Source organism: Falco rusticolus, chromosome 8, assembly GCF_015220075.1.
Source record: "Falco rusticolus isolate bFalRus1 chromosome 8, bFalRus1.pri, whole genome shotgun sequence".
NCBI classification, from domain to species: Eukaryota; Metazoa; Chordata; class Aves; order Falconiformes; family Falconidae; genus Falco; species Falco rusticolus.
Genome location: NC_051194.1, coordinates 9,826,080 through 9,849,408, shown reverse-complemented (window position 1 = coordinate 9,849,408; position 23,329 = coordinate 9,826,080). Strand labels below are relative to the sequence as shown.

At 45.6% G+C, this 23,329-nt stretch overlaps 1 protein-coding gene across 2 annotated transcripts; it reads left to right on the top strand.

The window, feature by feature from the left end:
• Nucleotides 1–9,046: 9,046 nt before the first annotated feature.
• LOC119152108 (ovoinhibitor-like) lies at nt 9,047–19,945 on the top strand. 2 transcript variants are annotated; one of them, XM_037396874.1, is made up of 16 exons: nt 9,047–9,165; nt 9,970–9,989; nt 10,839–10,972; nt 11,153–11,213; nt 11,718–11,851; nt 12,299–12,350; nt 13,385–13,521; nt 13,955–14,015; nt 14,813–14,949; nt 15,405–15,465; nt 16,653–16,786; nt 16,863–16,923; nt 18,193–18,329; nt 18,714–18,801; nt 19,141–19,256; nt 19,756–19,945. In XM_037396874.1, exons 1-16 carry the CDS (start codon nt 9,111–9,113, stop codon nt 19,799–19,801), a joined length of 1,434 nt encoding a protein of 477 aa, XP_037252771.1. In that variant the 5' UTR covers nt 9,047–9,110; the 3' UTR covers nt 19,802–19,945. The 2 variants fall into 2 exon arrangements, with proteins under 2 accessions (XP_037252771.1, XP_037252772.1); XM_037396875.1 differs by having other exon boundaries at nt 9,049–9,165; nt 18,714–18,774.
• Nucleotides 19,946–23,329: the final 3,384 nt, after the last annotated feature.

The window sequence follows — 23,329 nt, the reverse complement described above, 5'->3', positions numbered from 1 at the left end:
TTTGGGTCTCTTGAGTGCATGGGATGCCCTGTAGCACTCAGGGAGGGCTGTCTTCTATATTGGTGTGAAGTCTTGAGGAACTGAATATTCATCCCCAGGGAAACAGTGAGATTTGCTCCTGCTCCAAACCTGGAGAGAATCAAAATATTGAACCAGCTAAAGAGAAGGTCTGTAAAGTTTCAGGTGGGAGCTTTGGCTTCTGAATGTGGATTTGCTATCAGTGTATTTGTAGGCAATTAAGAGCTTTTCTGTGGGACAGCTGTCATGTCATGCCTTCCTGTGTTCAGTGCCAGGTTGCCAGCAGATGTCCAAAACACTAAAAAATAAACATCCCAGCTCCTTTTCCTGTCTTCTGTAAAGCAGCAGAGTGCTCTCAACTTTGCTTGAAGTTAAAGAAACCGTAGTGCAGAAAGAACTAATTTTGCCTGTGATTATACTGGAGGCTTTCACATCACAACAGTGATGGAGCCACTGTTGGCTTGTATATTCTGGGAGCACAGGGAAACCAGGCACTACAAAATCCTGTGGTGACTCTGCTCATGCTGCCCAAGGCAGATGAGATTGGGTATACCATGGAAAGTGAGACATAGAGAGGATTCCCACAAAACTGTTCCCAGTCTGGAATTCCTTACTTTTTTTGTGTTTTACCAAGCTGCTACAGCTCTCCAGCCTTTGCAATTAGAGGAGTATGCCATTTACTGAAAGTCAGACAGCTTGTAGCTATGTTAAGTATTCCAAGGAGAGTTGCATGCAATTAAAAGGGAAAGCGATAAGCTTTTTCCTTAGGGCAAAAAAAAGCTAAACATAAACCCCCACGCACAATGATTTATTCTTTATTTATGTATATTATGTCACCAGAAGAATCAGACTGGAAATTTATGGAAGCTTATGAACAATGTACAGAGCAATGTTATTTTCAGTACTGAAGTTCATGGTCATTTGTGGTCTAATGAATTCTTTTTGCTGAAGATTCAGACACTCAGTATATGCTACTGAAATGCAGAGGAGACCAGCTCTAGCAGTGCTTTTGGCATCAGAAATGGTTTTGGACATTTGCACTGTGCGGAATGAAAATGCAAAGGCCTCTCTTTAAGCTTTGGAGGAAGATAAAAAATTGTTGCCCCAAAATGTAATATTTTCTTGAGTTGTATTTTGAGATTATCCAGGGAGAGTGCTGGGTTGCCTGACAAAATGTGTGTCCAAGCTGCCTCATGCTTTTGCAGCCCAATGTCTGCAGCCAATCCTCCCTGCCAAGCTCCTACTGCATTTCTAGGTGTTTCTGGCAACTCTCCCTGCCTGGTGACCAGATTGCCATCAGGGAAGGGTGTTTGTAGGAAGGGATAGGAGCTGTATGGTTTGAGAGAGATAGGACACTAAAGGGTGTATCTGTGGACTACTCTGGTGGGAAAACCTTGCTGCAGAGAGAGTCTGTCCCACAGCATTTTGGCTCACCACCTTACCTAGGAGATCTGTGCTGTGAGCAACTTGCTTTGATCCTGTTGTGCTTTACTGAAGATAAATACAGGTCTGGCTCCTGGTTATCTTTTTCAGTAAGCTAGCTGGCCGGTAGGTCCTGCAATGCTGTCATATGGATGAATTAATTGTGGGTCTCTCCAGCACATTTCACTTTTAATGCTGCATATCTTGCAGTTCCTTTACTTGTTCAAAGGTTTGTCCACAGATCATCTGTGTGGTAGTCACCGGTCTGCTCATGTTAATGCATAGGTCAGGGGAGAACGGGAATATCCAGTTTCTTTCTTTTTCTTGCTTTTTTTTTTTTAAATCTGTTTCTTAACAAACAGACAACTCCCAGGTTTGCAATAGGCAAGTCCTGTTTTTTTTTTTACAATGCTCTTTATTTTGTCATGCTTCTTCTTAAGGTGGTGGATGGACGAAAAAGAACAAAAAGCAGGACCTTTCCCAGTTAGGTAGTAGGTGTGGAAATCACCTAGCTTCAGGCTAAAATTAGTCTTTCTTAGGCTGGCAGTGACCTAACCTGCCTGCCCTGGTGCCAGGCTTCTCTGCAGTTCTTTCTTGTGGCCGTGGAGCTGGCCCGAGGGGCTGTCAGCCAGTGTCACACAGCAGTGGTCATGCTTGGAGATGGACTAATTTTTTGCTCTTTCCTTCTAGAAGTAATGGAGTTCAGACTGCCAGCAAACACCAGGGATCAGCTGTGACCAAAGGTACAGAGAGAGGGGCAGTGATTTACCCCCTTGGCCAGCCTGTCCCCTGGATGTTGCCTTGCATAAGGGTTGGAGTGTCCAGCCTTGCCTGGACATGCTGCAGGGCTGGGGCAATGGGCTCTGCATCGTGCTTTTCCCTCTCACTGCAGCCAGGGGATGGTGGGGCTGAGCCTGCGGGAATGGGCAAACATTCTAGTGCCTGTGGTGGCGGGCTCTGCCCTTTCCTTTTCCCCTAGCTCTGTTTTTTCAGCTAAGCTGTCCCCGTGGAGTGGGGAGGATGCTAGCAGACCAGTGTGCTGCCTGTCCCCCACGGCAGGGGTGGCCCCGAGCCCCTACAGAGCATGTGAACATCCCAGCTTTGAGGTTTCCTCACAGCCCTTTCATGTCCCTTTGCTTTCTGGGAATATAGTAATGAACTGTCTTCCCTCCCCCCCCCCCCCCCCCCAGTTTCCCTAGGGCAAGTAAAGGAAGAGTTGATGTTGAGCATCAGGGGAGCTGCTGAGTCCCCAGCACTGCCAGAGCTGCCTTCATCCCCTTCTGCAGCGAACGGGCCCGTCCTTGCTCAGGTGGAGGGCGAAGGGCTGTGGGCACCCGGTTGGGTGTCTTCCCAGGTCTGGTCCATGCCTACCATTGCGGTTTCTGCCGCCTCGCTGTGTCTTAATGTGCTTTACAATAAAGATAACTCAGCAGCTTCATGTCACTTTTCTTCACTGAGCCTCGCAGGAAGGACCCATGAGTCCCCACTCTGGCTTTGCAGTGCCTGCCCTTCAGGCAGTAAGCAAGCACAGATGCCCCTGGGGTGCACCAGCTGCTGTAAATACCGGGCAAGTTGTTGAAACCCAGGGTGGAAAAGCATATCTGGGGTTTTGTGAGGAGGGACCGGGGTCAGGTTCTTCCTGACTCTTTGTGAGGTCTTGGGTCCATCGCTTCACCACTCATTCAGCCCTTTTCTCTTGCCTGTAAAATGGACATTAAAAGATGCTTACCTACCTCAGAGGGTTGTTCTGAGATTTGATTGGTATACATTTGGAAACCCACAGAGGAAAACTGGTTTTAAAGCACCCCACATACTGGGCTGGTAGTTTGGCTGTTGCAGTAAGTGCCCTCTTCCAGGCTCTGCAGCTGAGGCACTGGGAAATCCAGACCACTTCATTTTGAGCAGCTGTGGGAGGCAGATACCATCTAACATCGCTGATCAAGGTGTGTGTGGAGCCCTGCCAAGCCAGAAAGATCTCTGGGATCTGGAGATGTGAATTTGGCCAGCAGTATTTCTGTCTCTGAGAGGGCAGAAGTGCTGATGGCATCCTTGGGGCAGAACTGGCCAAGCAGGAAGCTCAGCCATCTTTGGTGGCCCATGGACCTTTGCCATGTGCTTCTGGGTCACCCTTCTGCCTTGGCCTGAACTTCCTTCCCTGCACAAGGGTTCAGCCAGTGCCTATCTTGGGAGCCACCTTCTGAAGGGAGGGTTCCTTTTTTGGGGGGTCCTGGTGCTGGGGGAGATGGAGAAGCGAGCACTGGCACAGGTTGCCCAGCAAGGTTGTGGAGTCTCCATCCTTGGAGATACTCAAAAGCCACCTGGCCACCATCCTGGGCAGCCAGCACTAGGTGGCCCTGCTTTGAGCAGGGGGTTGGACCAGATGACCACCAGCGGTCCCTGCCAACCTCAGCCCTTCTGTGACTGTGTGTGTTGAATGGCTTGAGCTATTTAAGGAAAAGTGATGATGTTTTGTGATTGCACTGATTTACAGACAGTTCTGATCCATCCATAGAATGAAACCATTTTCAGATGAAGCCAGGTCTTTAAGCCAAGGGCTCCCCTGGCTCGTTGCAGGCAATGTGTCTGAGAACAGGGTGGGATTTGCAAAGCAGGAGCCTGTGATGGTGTGTTAACAGAAACCTGCTGGCAGGTTGCATGCACTTTCTGTACTTTCTTTTATAGCTGTTACTTAAAGCAAATATGTTCTTTATTTGTATAAACATTATTGCAGGACATTTCCAGAAGACCTTGAGTGAACATACACAATGTTTGAGTCCATTTTAGCTGTGACCTGATCTGTAAACACTTTCTGTTGCAGATAAGGCTGAAGTGACTTTCAGATTTTGGCAGGATTTTACCTAATACCAATTAATTTCACTCACATCAAAGAAATAGATTTTTTTTTTCCAATTAAGTTATCAAATCCTTTTCTTCTGCTGTAGTTAATGAGAATTGATTTTAAACTCTCAAAATGCTTACGCATTTTATTTCTGCTGATAATAACAAAATCCAATTTTATTATCAGCTAACTGACATGAGTAGTTAAAATTTTGTATGCTGATTTTTAACGTGAACAAATAGTATGATTTAGAAATAAATTATGACTGCCTATTTCTAGGTGGAAAATCCCCCCACCAAGTACAGTCATGCAGGGTGAAAGTTGCCAGTTTGGTCCTGGTTAGCTGTTTTGGGGGATGCAAAGTCTGTCTGCCTTTGAGCTGTGATGAAACAAGTAAATTCTTGAATGTTATTTATGCAGCCTGAGAGTGATGAATATCACACAGTAAAAATGTTCTCTGATGATGTCTTCTCACTGATTCTAGCCAAAATCATGTGCAAGGGCATCTACATGAGTTCAGAAAAGTAGTGCACAATTTGTGACTTTCAATAAATTCTTGCAAATGAAAATCAGTGTACTTGAAAGCTATTATGTTTTGTAGTGATTTCAAGTATTAAGTTTGAAATAATCACCCATAAAACCTGCATTAACAGTGCTCCAAGAGCAATGAAACTGATGAAGACAGTGCCCCAGTAGCCTCTTCTGTCAGTATTTGAACACCACCTGAATTTCTCCTGCTGCCAGCAGAAACTATCACCCACAAAAATCACAGCTGGCAATAAGGGATCGTTAATCAGATTCCAAACCTGTCTGCCAAGAAGGTGCAGGACAGTGACTTGCTAAAACCTCCTGGGCTGTGGTGAACAGCCCTGCCAGAGGCAGCGATGCTGACTCCCTTCTGTGCTCAGCACCGTGCCCGGTCAGTCCTTTCTTGCTTTCAACCCCCTTTTGCAGATCGCTCCAAGGGGTCGCCGATGGTGTCTGTCCTGAGCAGCGCTGCGTGCGCTGGAACTCTGCCTGAGTGATGCCAGGTGTTATTTCTGCAAGGCTGCTGGGGAGAAGGAAACAAAGGCTCAAGAGGTTTGGGGGATTTATTGCCCTTTCTGTTACGTTTGCTCTTGGTTACCCTTTGTGGTGCCCTCTAACACAGTAATGAGGCCAAAACAGTCCTCTACAAAACTGGAAAGGTGCCAGCACTCTAGGGATTCTTCAGTTTGCTGTAAATTACACTTTATAAAGGGTGTCTCTTGCCAATATCCACAGACCCCATGTGGTTCACAGCAGTTTCTGAGGTTTTACAGAGCTGGTGTGATGAATTGACAGCTTCGGTCTCCAGGTCTTGCAACACAGTTGGGTTTTGAGTTACACTGCTCTCTGCAGGAAACTTGAGTCTCTTGCCTTTTTTTTTAATTATTATTATTTTTCATAAAAGGTTTCAGGTACTTATGCAATTCTTCAGGGCATGCAGATGGTGCTGTTGGTGTATAGTGAGGACTATTGACTCTGGCAGATGCCTCAGCAGACCTTGAACTCTCCGTGGTGTTTCTCACTCCCCTACAGTCTGTCCTTGTGGAGCCTGGTAGCTCTGCCCACCACCTCTCTGCTGCTCTCGCAGCCACCACGGAGGGAGACCCCATGCATGGCAGCATGGTGTGCTGCAGCCAGGGGACCTCTTGCAGTCTGCCACAGTAGACGGTGCTAGAAATCCTGCAGTTTAGGGGCATCTGCTTCTCCAAGGACTGAGTCAGTCATGACATGGAGAGCCTGATGCCATTTGTGCAGTGAAGCCCCTCTGGATCTGCTTCAACGCTCTCTTTTCTGGCTTCCCCTACATCCCTGTGATTCTTAGTCCCACCAAGCAACAGCTGCATATGGGTACCTAGGGATTTCAGCATGATTTGCTTTGATTATCACAACTTCTACTCCACGGCCCATCTGCTTTTATCCTGGGGACGGGTGAATGGGCCTCTCTCTTTCCTCTTTTTAGGGCTCCTGTTTGGCATCTGTTCGCACATCTGTCTTCCTGCAAGGGTCTTGCTACCACAGGGACCTCTTGTCCAGGCCATTTCCTTGGGATCTCCCTGCTCCAGTCTGCTGCAGGAGTCCTCCTGCTGCCCAGCCTGCCCACCAGGACTGCAACACGAGAATTTTCAATGTTTTCCCCTGCATAAAGGTATGAGCAACTCCACTCGAATTGTTTACTGAAAATAGTAAGATGTTAATGCAACTACTTGCAAATTAAAAATCCAGTTCCTTGATGCTGAAGCTCCCAAGAGAAACAGTTTAGCGTTAGGTGTAGTAACAACTGCACACTTGGTTTGAGGATAGGAAGCGTGGACAATTTCTGCATATATTTCTGAAAAAATGGGTGAGTTGGCTTTACTGCCTGCTGGCCTCCAAGTGTTTGCTTCCTTTCTTGGCCCATGTCAGTGACATTCTGCAGAAATGGTGACAGACAATTCACATCTGGGACTAGAGGTAACCTGGAGAGGCAGCAGAAGAAAAGAGCAGAGTGCTCGTGTCCAGGGCTGCTCGGCCAGGTGGGCTTTGCAAACCCTCCCTCTCCTGGCATGCCTCACAAAGGGAAAATAAACAGGTAGATGTCAACACAATGTGGCTGCAAGTGGTGGTTGCACAAACACAAGGGTGTAAACACACAAGAACAACCAAAGGTCTCCTCCTGCAGCTCCATGTCTACCCTGGGTGGGATGTGCTGCACCTTCGGCTGTGGTCCTGAAAGGCTCTGTCCTGGTGGACAAACAGCTGGTGGAAAAAACTTTACTGAATCACTTTCTGTGAAGCAGGTGGCTCGCTGGTAGGGTCACAGCATGGATCTTCCTTGTGCACAGGACAGGAGCCCAAAGCTGAGCACTATGTGCCTTGGCTGATGTGGGGGACAGCAGACATGTGCTATAGCTGTGGTGTTGTCTTCCAGATCCCAGTTCCTTCTCTAGATCCTTGACAGGTGTTTGCTGTTCTTTCCCTTTAATCTGTCTCCTATTGCAAGCTAGTCCCCAAATGCAGAATTGAGAATTGCTTTGATCCTGACAGAACATGCTGAGTCAACCTATTTTAACTGTAGATTTGGTTTGCAAATAATATCTCCTTTCTGATGAGATTCAGGTGTCATCTCTGTGGACATTGGCAGGAATTTCCTTGACCATGACAGCTTTTACAGAGGCTGGCAATTAAGTTGTCAAGATAAATTTTCCTCTGCCAGGAAGCATTAACTGATGCTAGTCTTGGCTGGAATGAGCCCTGAGAGGTGGATATTGTAATCAAGATGAACGAGGTCCTTGTCGCTGAGGCCTGCACTGACCTAAAGGTTTGGAGTCCTTGACATTTGGTAGAACTGGGATAAAAGACAGGGCAGGAGACATTGGGGCTGAATATCAGGGAGCAAGGATGAAAACAAGATATATGACTAGAGATCTGTCTAATGTCATTAGAGATTAATGCAGCTGGAAATGCTTGGGGAGACTTCAGCTTTGCAGATGCAAACTGCAAACTACTAATATTAGCAGAGCTCCTGGGTATGAGAGCAAAGAGAATTTTCCATTAGGTAATCCCCCAAATCATGTTGTTTTGGATTTGCTTTTCAAGTGAGAAAGATGTTGGAGATGTCCTTCTCTTAGAAAATAAAACTCAGATGATTCAACACGAGCTTGCTCTGTTTAAATTATGTCAAAAATAGATCTGCAAGTAAGGATTTTGATTACCAAGTACAGAATTTGAAAGATGAAATGTTAGTGAGAAATTTGGAGAACTTAGGATCCCAACTGGGAAGACTGGCATTGAGAGCAATCCAAAGAATTGCCAGAAGTTTCCTTAAACGATGGGCAAAATAAGTGCTCAGGACCAATCTAAGCTCTGTTGCCTTAATAGTGGGCAAACCTTCAGGAGAAATTTGAAGAAAACTAAAGATATCAAGTATGAAGGGGTAACGCACAGAGTGAATTTTCAGGAAGAAAACCATGTGTGGGCAAATATCAATCTTCGCCAAGTTGGCTGACTTCCTAGTTAAAGGAAGTACAGTACATCTAGTCTATGCAGGCATCACAAGGGTTGGCCTGATGCCATATGGGATGGTGTCACTTGGGCTTGGCGAGGTGGGTCAGGAACTGGCCATGAAGGGTGTTGTAGCAGATGAACACTGGGTACCATGGGAGTTAACAGTGAACAGCCAAAAAGATGGATTTTAGGATTAAACAATATTTTTGCTCTTTCCTGTAGTACAGAAAAAGTTGACAAGTGGATCAGTGCACTGCTGAGATTTTTTAAAATGGGAGAAGAGCAGAATTTCTCCCGCAGAGCACAGGGTGACCTTCTGGGCTGAAATTACCTGGGCTCAAACTGGGATGAAATACAGCAGTGAAGAGTACAAAATCATGCTCTGAGGTTAAATAACGAGGGGTTTGGCTATCGGCTGGCAGCTCAGATGAAAAGTGTAGAGGAGGAGAAAGACCTAATTACAGCGACCCAGTCGCAGGGTAGATGTGAGCCTGTGACGCGCCACAGCCGTGAGAGGGGCAGCCCAGGGTTGGGGCAGATCCACCCAGGAGGAGAGGGGTCCTGGCATGCTCCGCACTTCCCTCCAGCCACACAAAAGGCCCCTTCCTGGCATACACACCCGTGTCAATCATTACCTAGAAATCTAGAGCTGGGTAAATTTATTTTTGGCTTTGACTGTTGATGACAGGCTTGGAACGTTACCTAATAAGGTGGGACCACTGGATTTTGTGGTGAGCTATATATTCCTGCCCCTACCTGCAATCTTCCTCTCCCTCACAGAGAGCTTGCAGGCTGCGCTGGAGTGGTACCTCTGTCTGCCATGAAGATAACAGAGGTTTTTGTGAAGGCGGCTCTCGCCCTTTGCTGCTGCTTAGGTGAGTGTTTCCTGGGTATTGCAGAGATGGATCTAGCTGAATGAGAACAGAATTTTAATTTCAGTAAAAGTATTTGGGTCTCGTAGTGTGGAGAAAAGTCTTATTCCATGAAGAAATATTCTTCCTGAGAGAGTGTAGCAAAAAATTAGACTTCAAGACTGAGGTTTCAGCAAACCACAATACAGATGACCGTTTTCATCATCTTCATTTGTAGGAGCAAATCTCTGAAGGAGCAGTCCTAGCGCAGGGCAGGAGCTTACACATGGGACTACTGTGTATAAGGGCAAAGTAAAACTGTTAGAAATGGCATCATTTTCCATGTGAGCAATACAAATGCAAACTTCAACCTCTAGGATTGCTCTGTGAGTTTACTGTGCTGTTCCTGGTAACTGAGAAGGATGTGTTTGGTGATGGAGGGTGTCAGTGGTCAACAGTCATCTTAAACACGCATGTCCAAACTTCTGAAAGTCAAACATAAAGTCTCTTAGAAGAGGTTAAAATCCAAGAGTACTGAATTGAAAGTACCTGTGTTGCTTCCCTGTAACATCTCAGGGATGGATTAATATATGTGCTCTCTTCTGTTTTATGTCCCCTCAAAAGTGCAATGAAACTTTATACTTTTAATACATCCAATGACCATTTAATGGCATCATGTAAAACTCCATGTTTTCCTAAACCAAATAAATTAGTCAACAACAGTCATGGAATTTAACAGTTTCATGAAAAGATTTACATATACCTATTCCGCATATCAATAATCTGATTTATTTTTTTTTCTTTTCTGTCTCCATTTTTTTCTTTCAGGTACTGCCTTTGGAGTTGAGGTGAGCTACAGATCTATTTATTCTGTTCAGTTCCAGGTTTCTGGTAGAGTGGAAACAGTATGTAATTACCTGATGAGGAAGTGGATTAAATCTAATGAAAGCTTGGCTGTTCAAATAATATTTGTCAGTGCATGACTGAAGGATATTGCAAATTTCACGAGAAAGTAGAAGTTCCCTCATTTTTTACAATACTTTCAATTCATTAAATAAAATGAAGAAAGCGAAAAGTAATTATACAGTCCTATTATATTAACTCTTAGACACAATTTAGTTACTCCAAGCAAAAGGCTGTCGATTACCTCCTCCTGAGGAATACTGTTTTAAGATGATATGCTCGAAAGCATCAAAGACTGTGATTTTGATAATTTTGTCTACACAGTAAGACACACAGGACTATATTCCTTGCACAGGTTTTCCCATACCTATGTCACAGAGAGGAAAACAGCAGGGTCTGTGTGACGGATTTGTCTGCAGGTTCTTCCCACGCAGTTACGAGGCTCCTGTAACTCACCGGAGACTGCAGCATGATTTGAAACGAGCACACGTTGAGCTGAGGGGCTCTGGTATACAGCCGGGCTCCCAATTACCGGTTGCCTTCATTAGGCAGCGTCTCACCCACAGCAATCCTTCCTCTGTGCCATGCCTCCCCCGGACCCTGGCAGGAAAATGTAATCAGAAACTTCTGTAGGGAAGATTCACTCCTGTCTGCCTGAGCAGATTCAGAATAACACTTCTCATTTACCTCCCGGCAGAAGCTGCAGGCGCTGTGGCTGCGGTGCTGGGAGGCTGCTGGGGGGGGTCTTTCCAGGAGGAGCCGATGCTGGGGCTGATTCTGTGCTGATTTTGCAGGTTGATTGCAGCCAATATCCCAGCATCAGCAAGGATGGGACGGTCTTGATAGCTTGCCCAAGGAACTTAAAGCCAGTCTGTGGCACTGACGGCGTCACGTACAGCAACGACTGTGGGATCTGCTTCCATAACAAGTGAGTACGGCTGGAAACCTGGCAGAAGCCTCAGGGCAAGGGGTTCAAGGTAAGGGTGGCAGCTTCATCCCCAAGGATGGATGGGGCGGAGGAGCATACGAGTTAGCTGGGCGCTGACACCACTGGCCTCGAGGCGATGCTGTTGTCTGCGATCCCTGACGTGGGTCTGCTCTCTTCTAGGCAACACAGGGCCAGTGTGGAGAAGGCACATGATGGCGAATGCAAGCTGAAACCTATTGCGGTAAGGCAAAGTCCGTGGAAGACTTCAGCTGGCTGTAAAAGGGGACGGTTCAAGCACCACACGAGCAGAAAACAGAACGTGCACAGGTGGTCTGCGCAGCCCAAATGGAATTGAAATCTGATGATAACCAAAGTTGAGAGAATTTTTATGGGCTGATACCATGTCTTTGTGCCTTTCTACTTCAGACTTCTAGCCTCTTTAATTGGGAATAAAATGAGAATGTTGTGTTGGCTGAAGGCTGGATCTCACCACCTAGGTAGCTCCAGCAGGATCTTATGAAGGACCTCACAAAACTCAAATCACAGTCTTTCTTGCTGTGCTATTTTTTTTCAGCAGAAGACAGTTCCCACAGAACCGACTTTGGCTTCCGCTTTTGATAGCGGAGTTAGTTTGATGCTGAATTTGTTCCCAAAGGCTGAGGGAGAGTAAGCAGACTGCATAGGAGCGTTAGGTCTTTATATTGAAAATATCGGGGATTTTCTCTCTATTCCTCTATTTTCACAGGTTGATTGCACTACATACCGATCAACTGTAGTAGGTGATCACGTCCTGGTAGCATGCCCAAGGATACTGAAACCAGTCTGTGGCTCAGATAGCTTAACTTACGACAATGAATGTGGGATCTGTGCCTATAATGCGTAAGTCTTGTGCATAGAACACTCTTCTGAATCATTAACAATAGTTCAGGCTCTCAGAAACATTTCTATAATAACACTAGTCCTTCTTAAGGCAGGTATCTTGTAATTCTTAAGGCTGCTTGTAATTGTCCAGCCGATCTGAGTTTTCTTCCCTGCTTTCTGTCTGTGCTCACCAGGGGAATCACAAAAGAACCAGAGGACAACCCAGAGCAGAGTCACAAACAAATCAAAGTGTTACTTGTAACACCTAATTACTCCCCACACTTGATTACCACGTGATACAGAAATACCTTGCGTTTGCTGCTACCATCTGCAGGGTGCATTCAGACAAGTCAAGCAGCCGTAGTGTCCCACCAGGGTGGGACCTTGCTTTCTCCCCGCAGTGCCAGAGTGTAACAGGAAAAGTTATTCTCAAGGCTTCCTAACCAAAGCGTTTCTTTCTTGCAGAGAACATCACACCAACGTTAGCAAAATGCATGATGGAGAATGCAAGGAGACTGTAAGTGCAATAGAAGTCAAAATTCCACTTCTTAAGGCTGTTCATAGAACCCTGAGAACCCCACAGATTTCCCTAGGGAACTGCGAGAGGACCATATGGCAAAGCTGATGAGGGTCCCCGTCCACGCTTTGCTTTCCTGCACAGTGAGGGTGGGTTTTGCACCCTCCCCGCTCCAAAGAGCGGGTCACCCCATGCATACCACAGCAAGCCGATGAAGGAGGCAAGAGATGGGTATGAAATGAGAAGCTGCAGTGAGTCAGTGCTGCAGAGCCCACTTCCCTACGTCCTAAGCTGGTTTTTGTACCCGGGGAAGGGGACGCCCAAGATTTTACTTGCCAACATGCTGTGCAAGTTGGCAGTTTTCTCTTTGGAGGTCACAAGTGTTTCCACCCTTTGCAACAGGGATTCCAAATTCCCATGCTGGTGCTTTCACAGACAGTGAGACTCATGAGAGCACTAAGCATACATATTCATAGAGAACAGTTTATTGTATATTTGTATGAGGCCAGCAGTCTGGTGCTTCAGGAAAAGAAGCTTCTATATTTCAGCACCAAAATTCTGGGACGTAGAAAGTCCATTCTCCAGCTGATAGATAATAATTTTTTCCTCTATGCTTTCAAACTCAGTGCTTAACTGCAGGGTATCTAAGTAATAAGTAATCACAGAGCTGGAGAAGTGGGGAGAAAACCAGCACAAACAAGCACATTATTAGCCAGATTTCCAGCTGATGAAAAATGTTTCCCACTAAATTGAAGACTTTTTTTTTTTTATTGAGAATGGGCCCAGAATTTTTGTATATGTTCTTCTGCCTCAAGGACCCCTTCTTCAAGACAGTCCTTTTTTTTGACTCCTAGAGAAGTAGGATAATATTCAGAAAGTTCATTTCTGATTGAAGATTTAACTTCAGTATATCAGGGCTTTGTCCTCTTGCAGAAACAGTGGAGGCTGGGATACAGAATGGTACAGAAAGGTTTTGCATCAACTTTTCTTGCATAGCAAGGGCTCCACTAAAGCTAATTCTTCTTATTTGACAGTTTGACTGCAATAAGTACCAAACAACAACCACTAAAGATGGCAAAGTATTAGTATCCTGTCCAAGGGACCTGAATCCTGTTTGTGGCACAGATGGCGTTACATATGATAATGAATGTGGGATCTGTGCCCACAACGGGTAAGTCCCATACATAGAGCACTCCTCCTAAGTAACCAGCAATGCTTTGCAGTCCTCAGAACCATCCTTCTGCATTTCTGCTTATGCCTATTTCTTCAAGTCCCTTAGAAACTGGGTTGGTTTTGGATTTACCTCGAGTTTCCTTCTGATACCTTCTTTGTGCTCATGAGAGGAAACATTGAAGAGTCAGATGACAGCTCCTTGGAGTAGTCTGTGGGCTAGGCAGTGACTGAGCAGAGGAAGGAATAATTAAGAATATTACTTTAAACTGCATGTTATCATGAGATGTGATGAACTTGTTAATGAGTGAAGTAATGTAGCTATTCTGATAGACTCTTCCAGAGTCTGAAGCCATGGCTTGCTTCATTTTGCACGTGACTGTGACCAAAAGTCAAGCATTTAGTTCCTCACCTTTATTGTTTCCCTCTTCCAGAGAACACAGGACCCATGTTAGCAAAAAACACAATGGAAAATGCAAACAGGAGACTTCCAAGGTAAGTATTCAATATAAAGCATATTTCTCCTCTTATCTGCATCAACTGAAAGGTTCCCTGAGGCTACATCTACTTTGAAAGTGAGCTGGCCTGAAGCCTGGCTTTCTCCACGTCTATTAAGTCTGGTCAGTCCCTTGTGTTGAGGATGCCTACAAATCCCATCTGTCCTGAGGCGGGTGTCCTCTGGGCCCTCCTTGCCTGCACAGTCCTGGCAGATGGGCTGCATGGAGCTAGGCACAGAGTTTTCATTACAAATTCCCACCTACACCAACCCTTGGGGCGGGGATATATTCTGGTGTATGGAGCACTCCAGAAATTTTGATCTGAGTCTATCAGCCAAGAAGTCCCAGAGCTGGTGTCTAGGGCATGCCAACACATGCAGTGGAAGTCAGTCAGTCTGGGCTTAGATCTTCCTTTGAGGATGCTCTTCAAATGCATTGTCAGCGAAGTCTAAATTCCTTCCCTATTTTGGTGTTTTGTTTATAGCTATACTGCAGAATGAAGAAGGGACTATGTTTTTCTCTTTTATTTTGCTTTTCTGACATATCTTGCATTTGGCATTGACCAAGCTACTTACCCTAGTGATTTGGCATTTCACAAACGATGCGGTGCTGTGCAGTTCCCTCTGTGCACGAGAGGAATCATGCAGAACTGACTCACCCTGGTTTTGAGAGAACCGAGTCGTAGCACCAGTGTTGTCTCAGCATCCCAGTGTAAAAGACATGGCAGAAGGTTACTCTGGGGTTTTTCTTACAGAACAAGGACTTCCCCAGGTTTGACACTCCTGCTTTTTGTAGATTGATTGCAGTCAATACCCATCACAAATTATGAAGGGTGGCAAATCCTACATGCCCTGTCCAAGGATCCTGCTCCCAGTCTGCGGTACAGATGGATTTACTTACGACAACGAATGTAGCATCTGTGCCCATAACCTGTAAGTACTGTACGTAGGACTCTCTTTTGGAGTGACTAGCCATAGTTAGTGCTCCAGATGGCTTTTCTTTCGATGCCAAGATGTATGTATGTCTTTTTCTCTTTCAACCTCCTCGAGCCCCTATCACCTCGATTTTGTTCCCTGATGCTCTGTCTGTGCTCCTCGGGGGAACTGTGGGAGAGCCAGCTCTCAGTCAGAGCACACCACGAGGGCTGTGGTATTTGGGCAGAGGAAAGAGCAGATGGGGCTGTTGCATAGCACACAGTGAGGAGACCTGATAGGTTCATTACTGCTTAGGATTACACTTGCTAATGACCGGGAGAAGCTGGTTCTTTAGGCAATCAGATGTCTCCCTTACCATGTATATTTGCTATGAGTTTGATTTGCTTTCGGTGGCACCTGGGTGTCACAGGGCTTAGCCAGTGAGCACCCTAATGCCAGCCTCTCTCTTTCAGAAAACATGGGACACATGTTGAGAAAAGCCATGAGGGAAGATGCAAGGAAGAAAGTACTCCTGTAAGTATAACCAGCTATAAAATAAGTGCTATCTCCTACTCTCTCCATTCTCCAGGAAGACCCTGGCTGAGTTCAGTGCACCTGCTGGACTCCTGGATGCATGGAGAGGGGTGACGTACAGGGTTCGTGCTGGTGCTGTCATTCTCCCTAGCTGCTCACAGCGGCTGCAGCCGATGTGCTGTACATGAGGGCAAGAAAAAATGGGAACAGGCTGGGACTTCAGAGGCAAAGTGTCCCAGTACTGCAGATCTCTGAACAGAAATCATCAGAGGCAGCCCAAGAGCCATGCAGCCCATTTTAGCACAGCAGGAGAGGAAGACAGAAGACTGTGTTAGATGTCTGTATATCCATTCAGTGCTAAGATTTCCATTGCGCTAGACAGGCAGGTAAAAAAATCCCTGTGCTCTGGTCAGCCAGGAAAAATCTGCTGTCAGGTATGCATACAGGAATAGCTTTATTATCCTCCACAGTAACAATATGTGCTGATAATACCTCAACACATTTATTCTGCTTATGCAAAGCAGCTCTAAAGCACCAAAAATAATTTCATGCATCCCGAGGGACTGCAATCTATTTTCTATAGTAAAGACACATTGTTAAAATGCTGTCTTTGCTTTAATTTGCTCTTGGACCATGTGGGAAATATGGATAATAAGAGACACTGCACTGGGGAAGCTAAGCAAAATGACAGTGAAGTGTCAGTGATGTTAGTGTAGGCTGACTTCTAATAGGTGCATGTCTATTTATCCTCAAATACTGAAACTGTTAGATTTTATATATTGTAAATATTTTTGCAAAAGGAGCTGGTGAAACAGTTCTTGCTGCTGTTAAGAAAAAGCTGAAACAAAATCTCAGATTTAGTTAACTATGACAAGCTGGACTTAATGTCGAACACTTTAAATCAGACTCCTTGGGTTAAAGGCTTGTTTTAAAACTTGCATATGTACTACCCTAGGAGAATAATCCTTTTGGCCAGTTGTTCCTTTCTTTCCTCTGTTAGCAGACAATACCAAATCCAACTACAATTACTCAACTAATTTCTAACAGGAGATTAAACCTAAAAACCCCTCTGATTTTCTGCTTGGCAGAAGCCTTTAAAATCTGGAGGATCAGGGTGGGCAGACTGCAGATGAGGCACTCTGCCACCTCCCAGCAACTGACCCAGCACTGTTATTTTATCCCCCTAGGTTGACTGCAGTGCCTACCTGAGCAATACCCAAACCAGTGAAGCTATCACAGCCTGCCCCTTCATCCTGCGTGAGATCTGTGGGACAGATGGGGTCACCTACAGCAACGACTGTGCGCTCTGTGCCCATAACATGTAAGCCCTGGAGGTCACCCCTTGAAAGCTCACCAGTTACTTGTTGAGCATTTTTAAACTCTGCTTTCTCTTCCAGCGAACGCGGAACCAGCGTTGCCAAGAAGCATGATGGGAAGTGCATAGAAGAAGTTTCCCAAGTAAGTGAAACCTAAAGAAAAATAAAGGCTTGAGCTGACCGCATAATTGAACAAGCGCTTTTGGTGGTGTAACCTCCACCAAGGGTCATGCCTTGTGTAGTCCTTCCTTCTGAGGCTGAGTATCATCCTCCCAGCAGCGGGAATATTGGGCACTTTCTGGATGCAGTCAGGAAAAGAAAGAGGAGAGGACAGGAGAGGAATGAGTTATGAGACAGGTGACATAAATGATTTAAGGCTTTACAAGCAGAAATCCCTTTCCCACAGCAGTCTGTCATAGCTGCCGCAGAAACTTAGCAGTCTGTTTTGGCAACATGGGAAGGGGATGCAGAAGACCCAGGGTACCCGCTGCCTTCTGGACACTTGCATTTTACAAAAAGGATGTTTCAAGTCTTAGAAAATTGCCTGTGTTTTGAATGCTGATACTTAATGAATCCCTCCCCTAATGAGGGGGTTCAAACCCCTCTCTGGTTTTTTTGTAAATGCAATGTAATCTAATGTATGCCAACAATGAATCTTGTAAAAATACCAGATTAACTGTATTTGGCCAGCTCTAAACTATTTACACTCACCGGGGAACAGAAGAACAAAGCCATCTCATTAGCATGTGTTTGAAAGAGTCAACATCCCGAGTCAGATATTTTGTTTCCATACAAACAAACTACGAAATGTCATTCCTTTGTTTCCTGAGTACGCTCTGTGCTCAGACCTGGTGAGATACATAAATCAGGGAGGAAGAGCTCACCACGGTGGAGAAACTGGGAGTGCTCAAACGCAAGACCAGTTCTTCAACTGGTGTAAATCAGCTTCAACTGCTGTCAGTCCTACTGGCAGATTTCAACACTCCGAACCGTCCCTTTGCAACAAAAGACCTGTCAGCACATCTCCCCTCCATTCTTGTGGGCCATGAAAAACACCTTGGTCACAGTTGGCCCTCTTGCAAGAAGTGCATAAATCACGCCATTTTGATTTGCAGATTATTTTTAAGCTGTGTTTTGTAATATCCCGGTAGGTTCTGCAAGGTATAGGGGCATCATGATGAATACAAGGCTGAATGAGTAATGTCTGCCTTCAAGCCTTGATTCAGACTTCTCTAACATAAGGCTATGAAAGGAAATTGCTAGTTTCCCCTGAAGAATGAGTTAATATATAACCATAATTTGTCCTATGGCAGATCGTAACAGGTAGAGGCGTAAGTGTATGTGTGTGTGCCCGGGTGCCCTTGCACAGAGCAGAGCCTGTGCCAGAGCTTTTGTCATCTTTGTTCCCTAGCTCAACTGCAGCCAGTACCCAGTCTCCACGCTGGAGGACGGCAAACAGCTGATGGCCTGCACAATGATCTACAATCCCGTCTGTGGTACCGACGGTGTCACTTACGCCAGCGAGTGTACCCTGTGTGCCCACAACCTGTAAGTACTTGTCCTTCTCCCTGGGGGATTTGCAGTGGTGGTGGTTGGATCCATGAGTGCCAAGTAATGTGCAAGGGCGGTCTCTGAAAGCCTGTACTGTATAGGTCCTGTCTGTCTTTCCAAGCTTTCTTGCTTGCCCTGGTTGCTGTTTGACATGGGCATTCAACCCCAGAACCCCACAAAATGGGAAGGCATCAACTGGCGAGAGTGTTATTCCAAAAGACATGTGCCTGGTCCATAAGGGCATGTTCTTGTTAGTACTGTGCGGGCAATGCTGAGCTCGTTTGTCTGAAAATCTGTGCACTACGTGGGAGCAAGGTTTGCTCTTGCACTGTGGTTGTAATGGGGAGGGTTGCGGCTAACTACGGTCTCTCCTTCCTCCAGGGAGTATCGGACCAAGCTTGGCAAAAGAAAGAATGGACGCTGTGAAGACCAGGTTTCAAAAGTGAGTGGGAAAGGATGGGAACAAAAAGTGAGGTCCAGTGTCTGTTACACTCATGGGGGACTGTCCTCTGCTCTGGGTTACAACTGGGGAACCCGGTGGTGTGCAGACCTGAGGAGAACCCTTGGCAATTTCACACTCATCCATAAAACAGCCAACATCCATCTCATTGCTCTGTAACAGGGCAGGAAAAGACATGGCAGTGAGCAGAAACAGTACAAGATCACATCTTCTGTCAGGAGGAAACCTTGATTTCCTTATCATGATGTTACAAAGAGTTTCATTTCTCAGTGGGGTGTCATTCCTTGTGCTCGGGGGACACGGTTTGCTCTCAGGCAGAGAAACTCACGTCTATCTTCTTGTGTGCAGGAGATTTGCAAGGACTTCCAAGAAGTCTCTTCTATATGCTCCTTGGAATATATGCCCCACTGTGGCTCTGATGGCAAAACATACAGCAACAGATGTACTTTCTGCAATGCCTACCTGTATGTACAAGAGTAACCCCCCTCCTTTCATGACCAATTCCTGTACCAATATGAATGCCGAGCTGTTTTCATAATGTCTTGTTGACTAACTGCTTATGGGCATATACTAGACATTCCTGGCGCACGACGACTTGTACAAGTAGATGGTTTTTTTGCATTTTAAGGGAAAATGCAAAGGGCCCATTTCTGTGATCTGTCCATGGCCTCTTGTTTGTTAATGTCAGAGATATTCTACTCATTTTCACCAGTGTGCAATCTGTCCCAAAAGCTCGTGAGGGTATGTGGAAAGTACTGCACTAAACCAACTGCGTTATATCAAATGTGCAAAACCTTTCATCTTTCCTTTCATTACAGTAATGAAAGGGAGTATTTGGGCTTTTGAGACTGTTCTTTATCTTGAGTCAACACTGAGTCAACACTTGGGCCAGTGAAATGAGGAATAGGGCTTCAGCTCTGAATGTGCTCTGTGTCTAATACTTCTCTTTCCTTTTCTCACCAGGAAAAGCAGTAGGACTCTCGACCTCCTGAGTCTGACTGAATGCTAAGTCTGTGCTGGAGTCCAGCCTGGGAAGACAAGCTCCCTTGCATGTGATTTCTCAGGGGCTGATCTTCCCCAGCAACTTTCCTTCAGTTTGTCTCATTTCCTTAGCTCCTGAAACACTTGTTCAATAAACTCACTCGGCAACATTTCTCTGTCTTAATGCCATGTCTCATCCCTTTTGCCCCTTCTCCTCTCTGACACAGTACTTCTAGTGGTGCATATGTATTTTTCTATTGATATTCTGCTCTACCAGACAATGTGGGTAAATCTTTTCCTGCCACGTGTCACTGCCATTGCTGCTCTGAGGGCTTGACCTCCCCTTGAAACTCCCAGGCACGTCCTTACTCCTCAGAGTCTCCTTGTCAGTATTAGTCCCACCTCACCTTTAGTATCTCTGTATGACCGGATCATGGACTCTATCCTTATAGCCAGTGCAAGAACATGGTCTACCTACTCCACAGGCAGCATCTAGGTTGTGGGTGGTGGTTTGTTCTCAAGGGCACTTCCTTGCCATGGGCTAGAAAGGGAAACTGATGCCTAGCCAAGAGCTGCCCCCTGTCCTGGTTCCCACTGCCTGTGCAGCCTGTCCCATGAAAAAGGCAGCAGCTGCTGTCAGGAAAGGTGATCCCAGCCTGTCTCTGCTGAATTTGTCCTGTTTTCAAGTTTATAGGATACAATCCACAGGAGGAGAATGTGGAGCTCCCTTCAGGGTCACAGACAACAGATGTGTCTGTCCACTCATGCAATATCTTGATTTATTAAGGCAACAGAATATCTCTGGGTCTGGTGGGCAGAAATGACCCCTGGGGTGTGGGGCAGCCCTGGTATATCACTGCAAGCTGCCTGCCTTCTAAAGCTGTTTGGGAAGGAAAAGTATGCAGAGGTTCACTTGTGATCAGTTTTGACTGAACATATAACAAGTCGTATGACAGTGGTTCTGCCTGGTAGCCTTGTTTTGCCTGCTTTTTTGAGGCCAAAAACCTCAGGACCTAGTGATACAGTTGCTGTCACTTTGGTGTCCATATGGATGGCAGGGAGGTAGGGGGACCTAGGAGCTGCCCTTCATTGGTTGACATCATAGGTACAGCCACTACCCCTAGCTCCCGGTCACCAAAGCTAGTGCTAGTCCAATATTTCAGGGTTAAAAGATTTCTTCTGGACTACAGCTAGTGCCTCCCTAGCTCAGTGTCCCATTGTAGTTTACCAGAGAAAAACACAATTGTTTGGATTGGTTTGGAAAGTCACTCTTTGAATTGTCGGGCTAGAAGAATAGGCTGAAGGCAAATGTTCCTGACTTGGAGACACTGTGGGTATTGTATCAGGGAATGAGGCCGTAGTACCTCTGTGCCATTAGTGTCCATGGCTGGCATGTACTTTTCAAGACGATTTGTAACTAACAATGGCATATTGTAATTTTCTTGGGTCTGTGTCCTAATGTAAACGTTCCTTTGGTTTATATAACCTTTTTGCCATTTTCTGTTCAGGTGTTTTAACAGAACATGCTGCTTTACTGTTAAGTGTGACTTGGTTATCCTCAGGGATAAGACCTGAATAATTTTTTTTTTTTTGTGGACTTTGGCAGACTTTCACTTGGACTTAGTTCTGACCTCGGCTTTTGCAAGCCTTTGCAGTAAAGCTGTCAAGATCCAACTGAACGGCATTAGCTGGGCACAACTGTGCCAAAGCTGCTGCTGTGGAGCTCATTCTCTGATGACACCAAAGGCAAACATGAACTCAAGGAGGCACAAAGTTGAGATTAACTCAGAGGAATCCAGGGAAGAAGCCAAAGTGGTCGTTAGACAGAGGTTTCCATGCAGTATTTGCCAGTAGGTTTCATGTAAAAGTATATAATGGAATAAATCACTAAAACTGGGCCAGAAAATGGGAAAAGCCTGACATTGGAGTTTAAGTATCCCCCAGGCTCGGGGAGTGTTCTGTGATAGCAATATAACGCTATAAAAGTAGGACAGCCTTCTTCCCAGGGACAGAGCTGTTTTCTGTGCCTCAGAGTTGTTTTTCAGCTGTTCCAGGGTTACTACTGAGTGTGTGTTAGATGATTTCTCTCTGCTTTGTGTTGGAAACGGCCTCAAGTTGTGCCAGGGGAGGTTTAGATTGGATATTAGGAAAAAATTATTCACCAAAAAGGTTGTCAAACACTGGAACAGGCTGCTTGGGGAAGTGGCTGAGTCACCATCTCTGGAGGTATTTAAAGGACGTGTAGACGTGGCACTTAGGGACATGGTTTAGCGCTGGACTTAGCAGTGCTGGGTTAACGGCTGGACTTGGTCGTAATGGTCTTTTCCAACTTACATGATTCTATTCTGAGGAAGCAATGGTCAGGCAAAGGTGAGCACATTCAAGAGGAAGCATTGAAGTTTTGTGTCTTAGGGAAGAGGTAGAATGATACCAGGTTTAAAGTACCACTAAGAGACTTGAAAGGTGGTTTTAAGGTATGGTTGACTGAGCTGCGTGCCTGCTTGCCCTTAGATAGGGGAATGGCTGGATAGATAGAGATTACTGGAGAACACCAAGAGATCGTCTTGTGAGCTCAGTGCTTGCCAGGCTGCAAATTCAGTAAGTCTCCAGCGTGAGGGTGACAGATGCTTTGGTGCTGCTCAGCCTGCTGCTCCCTGGCTTCTCAGGTGCATAACGCTGCACAGTCCTGAGGCTGGCTTTCTTACCCACCTTGGGCAAAAGCCTGAGCAGCTTCAAAGTGGTCACTTTAGCCTCAAAAACCATTCAACTGTCATGCTAGGAAAGCCTGTTTTTTAACTTGGGAAGCGGCACTAAAAGGATCAGATGCAAGCATGGATTTAGTCCTGTTTCGGTGCACCCTTATTTTTGCACTCTTGCCATGAACAGAAGTAGTTGCATGTGCAGCCTCATACCCTCGGTCAAGGATCCGGTGAAGAAAAAACTGACTTTCCAGTGCCTGCTATGACTGCAGCATCAGGCATCTAAAATTTACTGCTGAAAACACAGCTGGTCCAGCTCCGCACGCTGCTTTGCAGGCACCCTGCAACCCTCCGGCTTGGGAGAGCAGGGACTGAGCTGCTGAGCCGCGCCAAGGGCTGACGGACTTTGATGTATTTCACACTGATGACAGTTCAGCCTCAGGATTCATGACCTGTAAATGCACCAGTACATATTTCAGGCGCAGTATCTTAAAAATATAAATGTCCTCTCTCCTTCCTTGTTTGTCTAACTTATCTTTATAGACTTATCAATGTTTTCTGAGTCTACAGTCATTTTTCTTATAACACAAAGAGGAGGAAGAATGAGGTGGAATCATTTAAAACCTGATTGTAAAGTGGGATTTACAAAACAATACACAGTCTTTTCATAGTGAGCCGAAAGATTCTTTTTCAACATTTATCAGCATTCACCCATCTGTGAACTGAAAAAAGCCAAACCGCACAATGGTGTCTGTCACTAAACTTCATTCAAGCACTTTACCAAAAAATCTATACCTTTCAAAATTATGACTGCTGATAATTTGCCTTGTTTTAGCTTTTTTATTTTTTTCATATGC

Coding starts and splice junctions, on each gene's coding strand:
- LOC119152108 (XM_037396874.1), top strand. CDS start 9,111: ATGAAGATAACAGAGGTTTTTGTGAAGGCGGCTCTCGCCCTTTGCTGC. Junction 11,214..11,717: donor GCAAGCTGAAACCTATTGCG/GTAAGGCAAAGT, acceptor CTATTTTCACAG/GTTGATTGCACTACATACCG. Junction 15,466..16,652: donor GCAAGGAAGAAAGTACTCCT/GTAAGTATAACC, acceptor TTATCCCCCTAG/GTTGACTGCAGTGCCTACCT.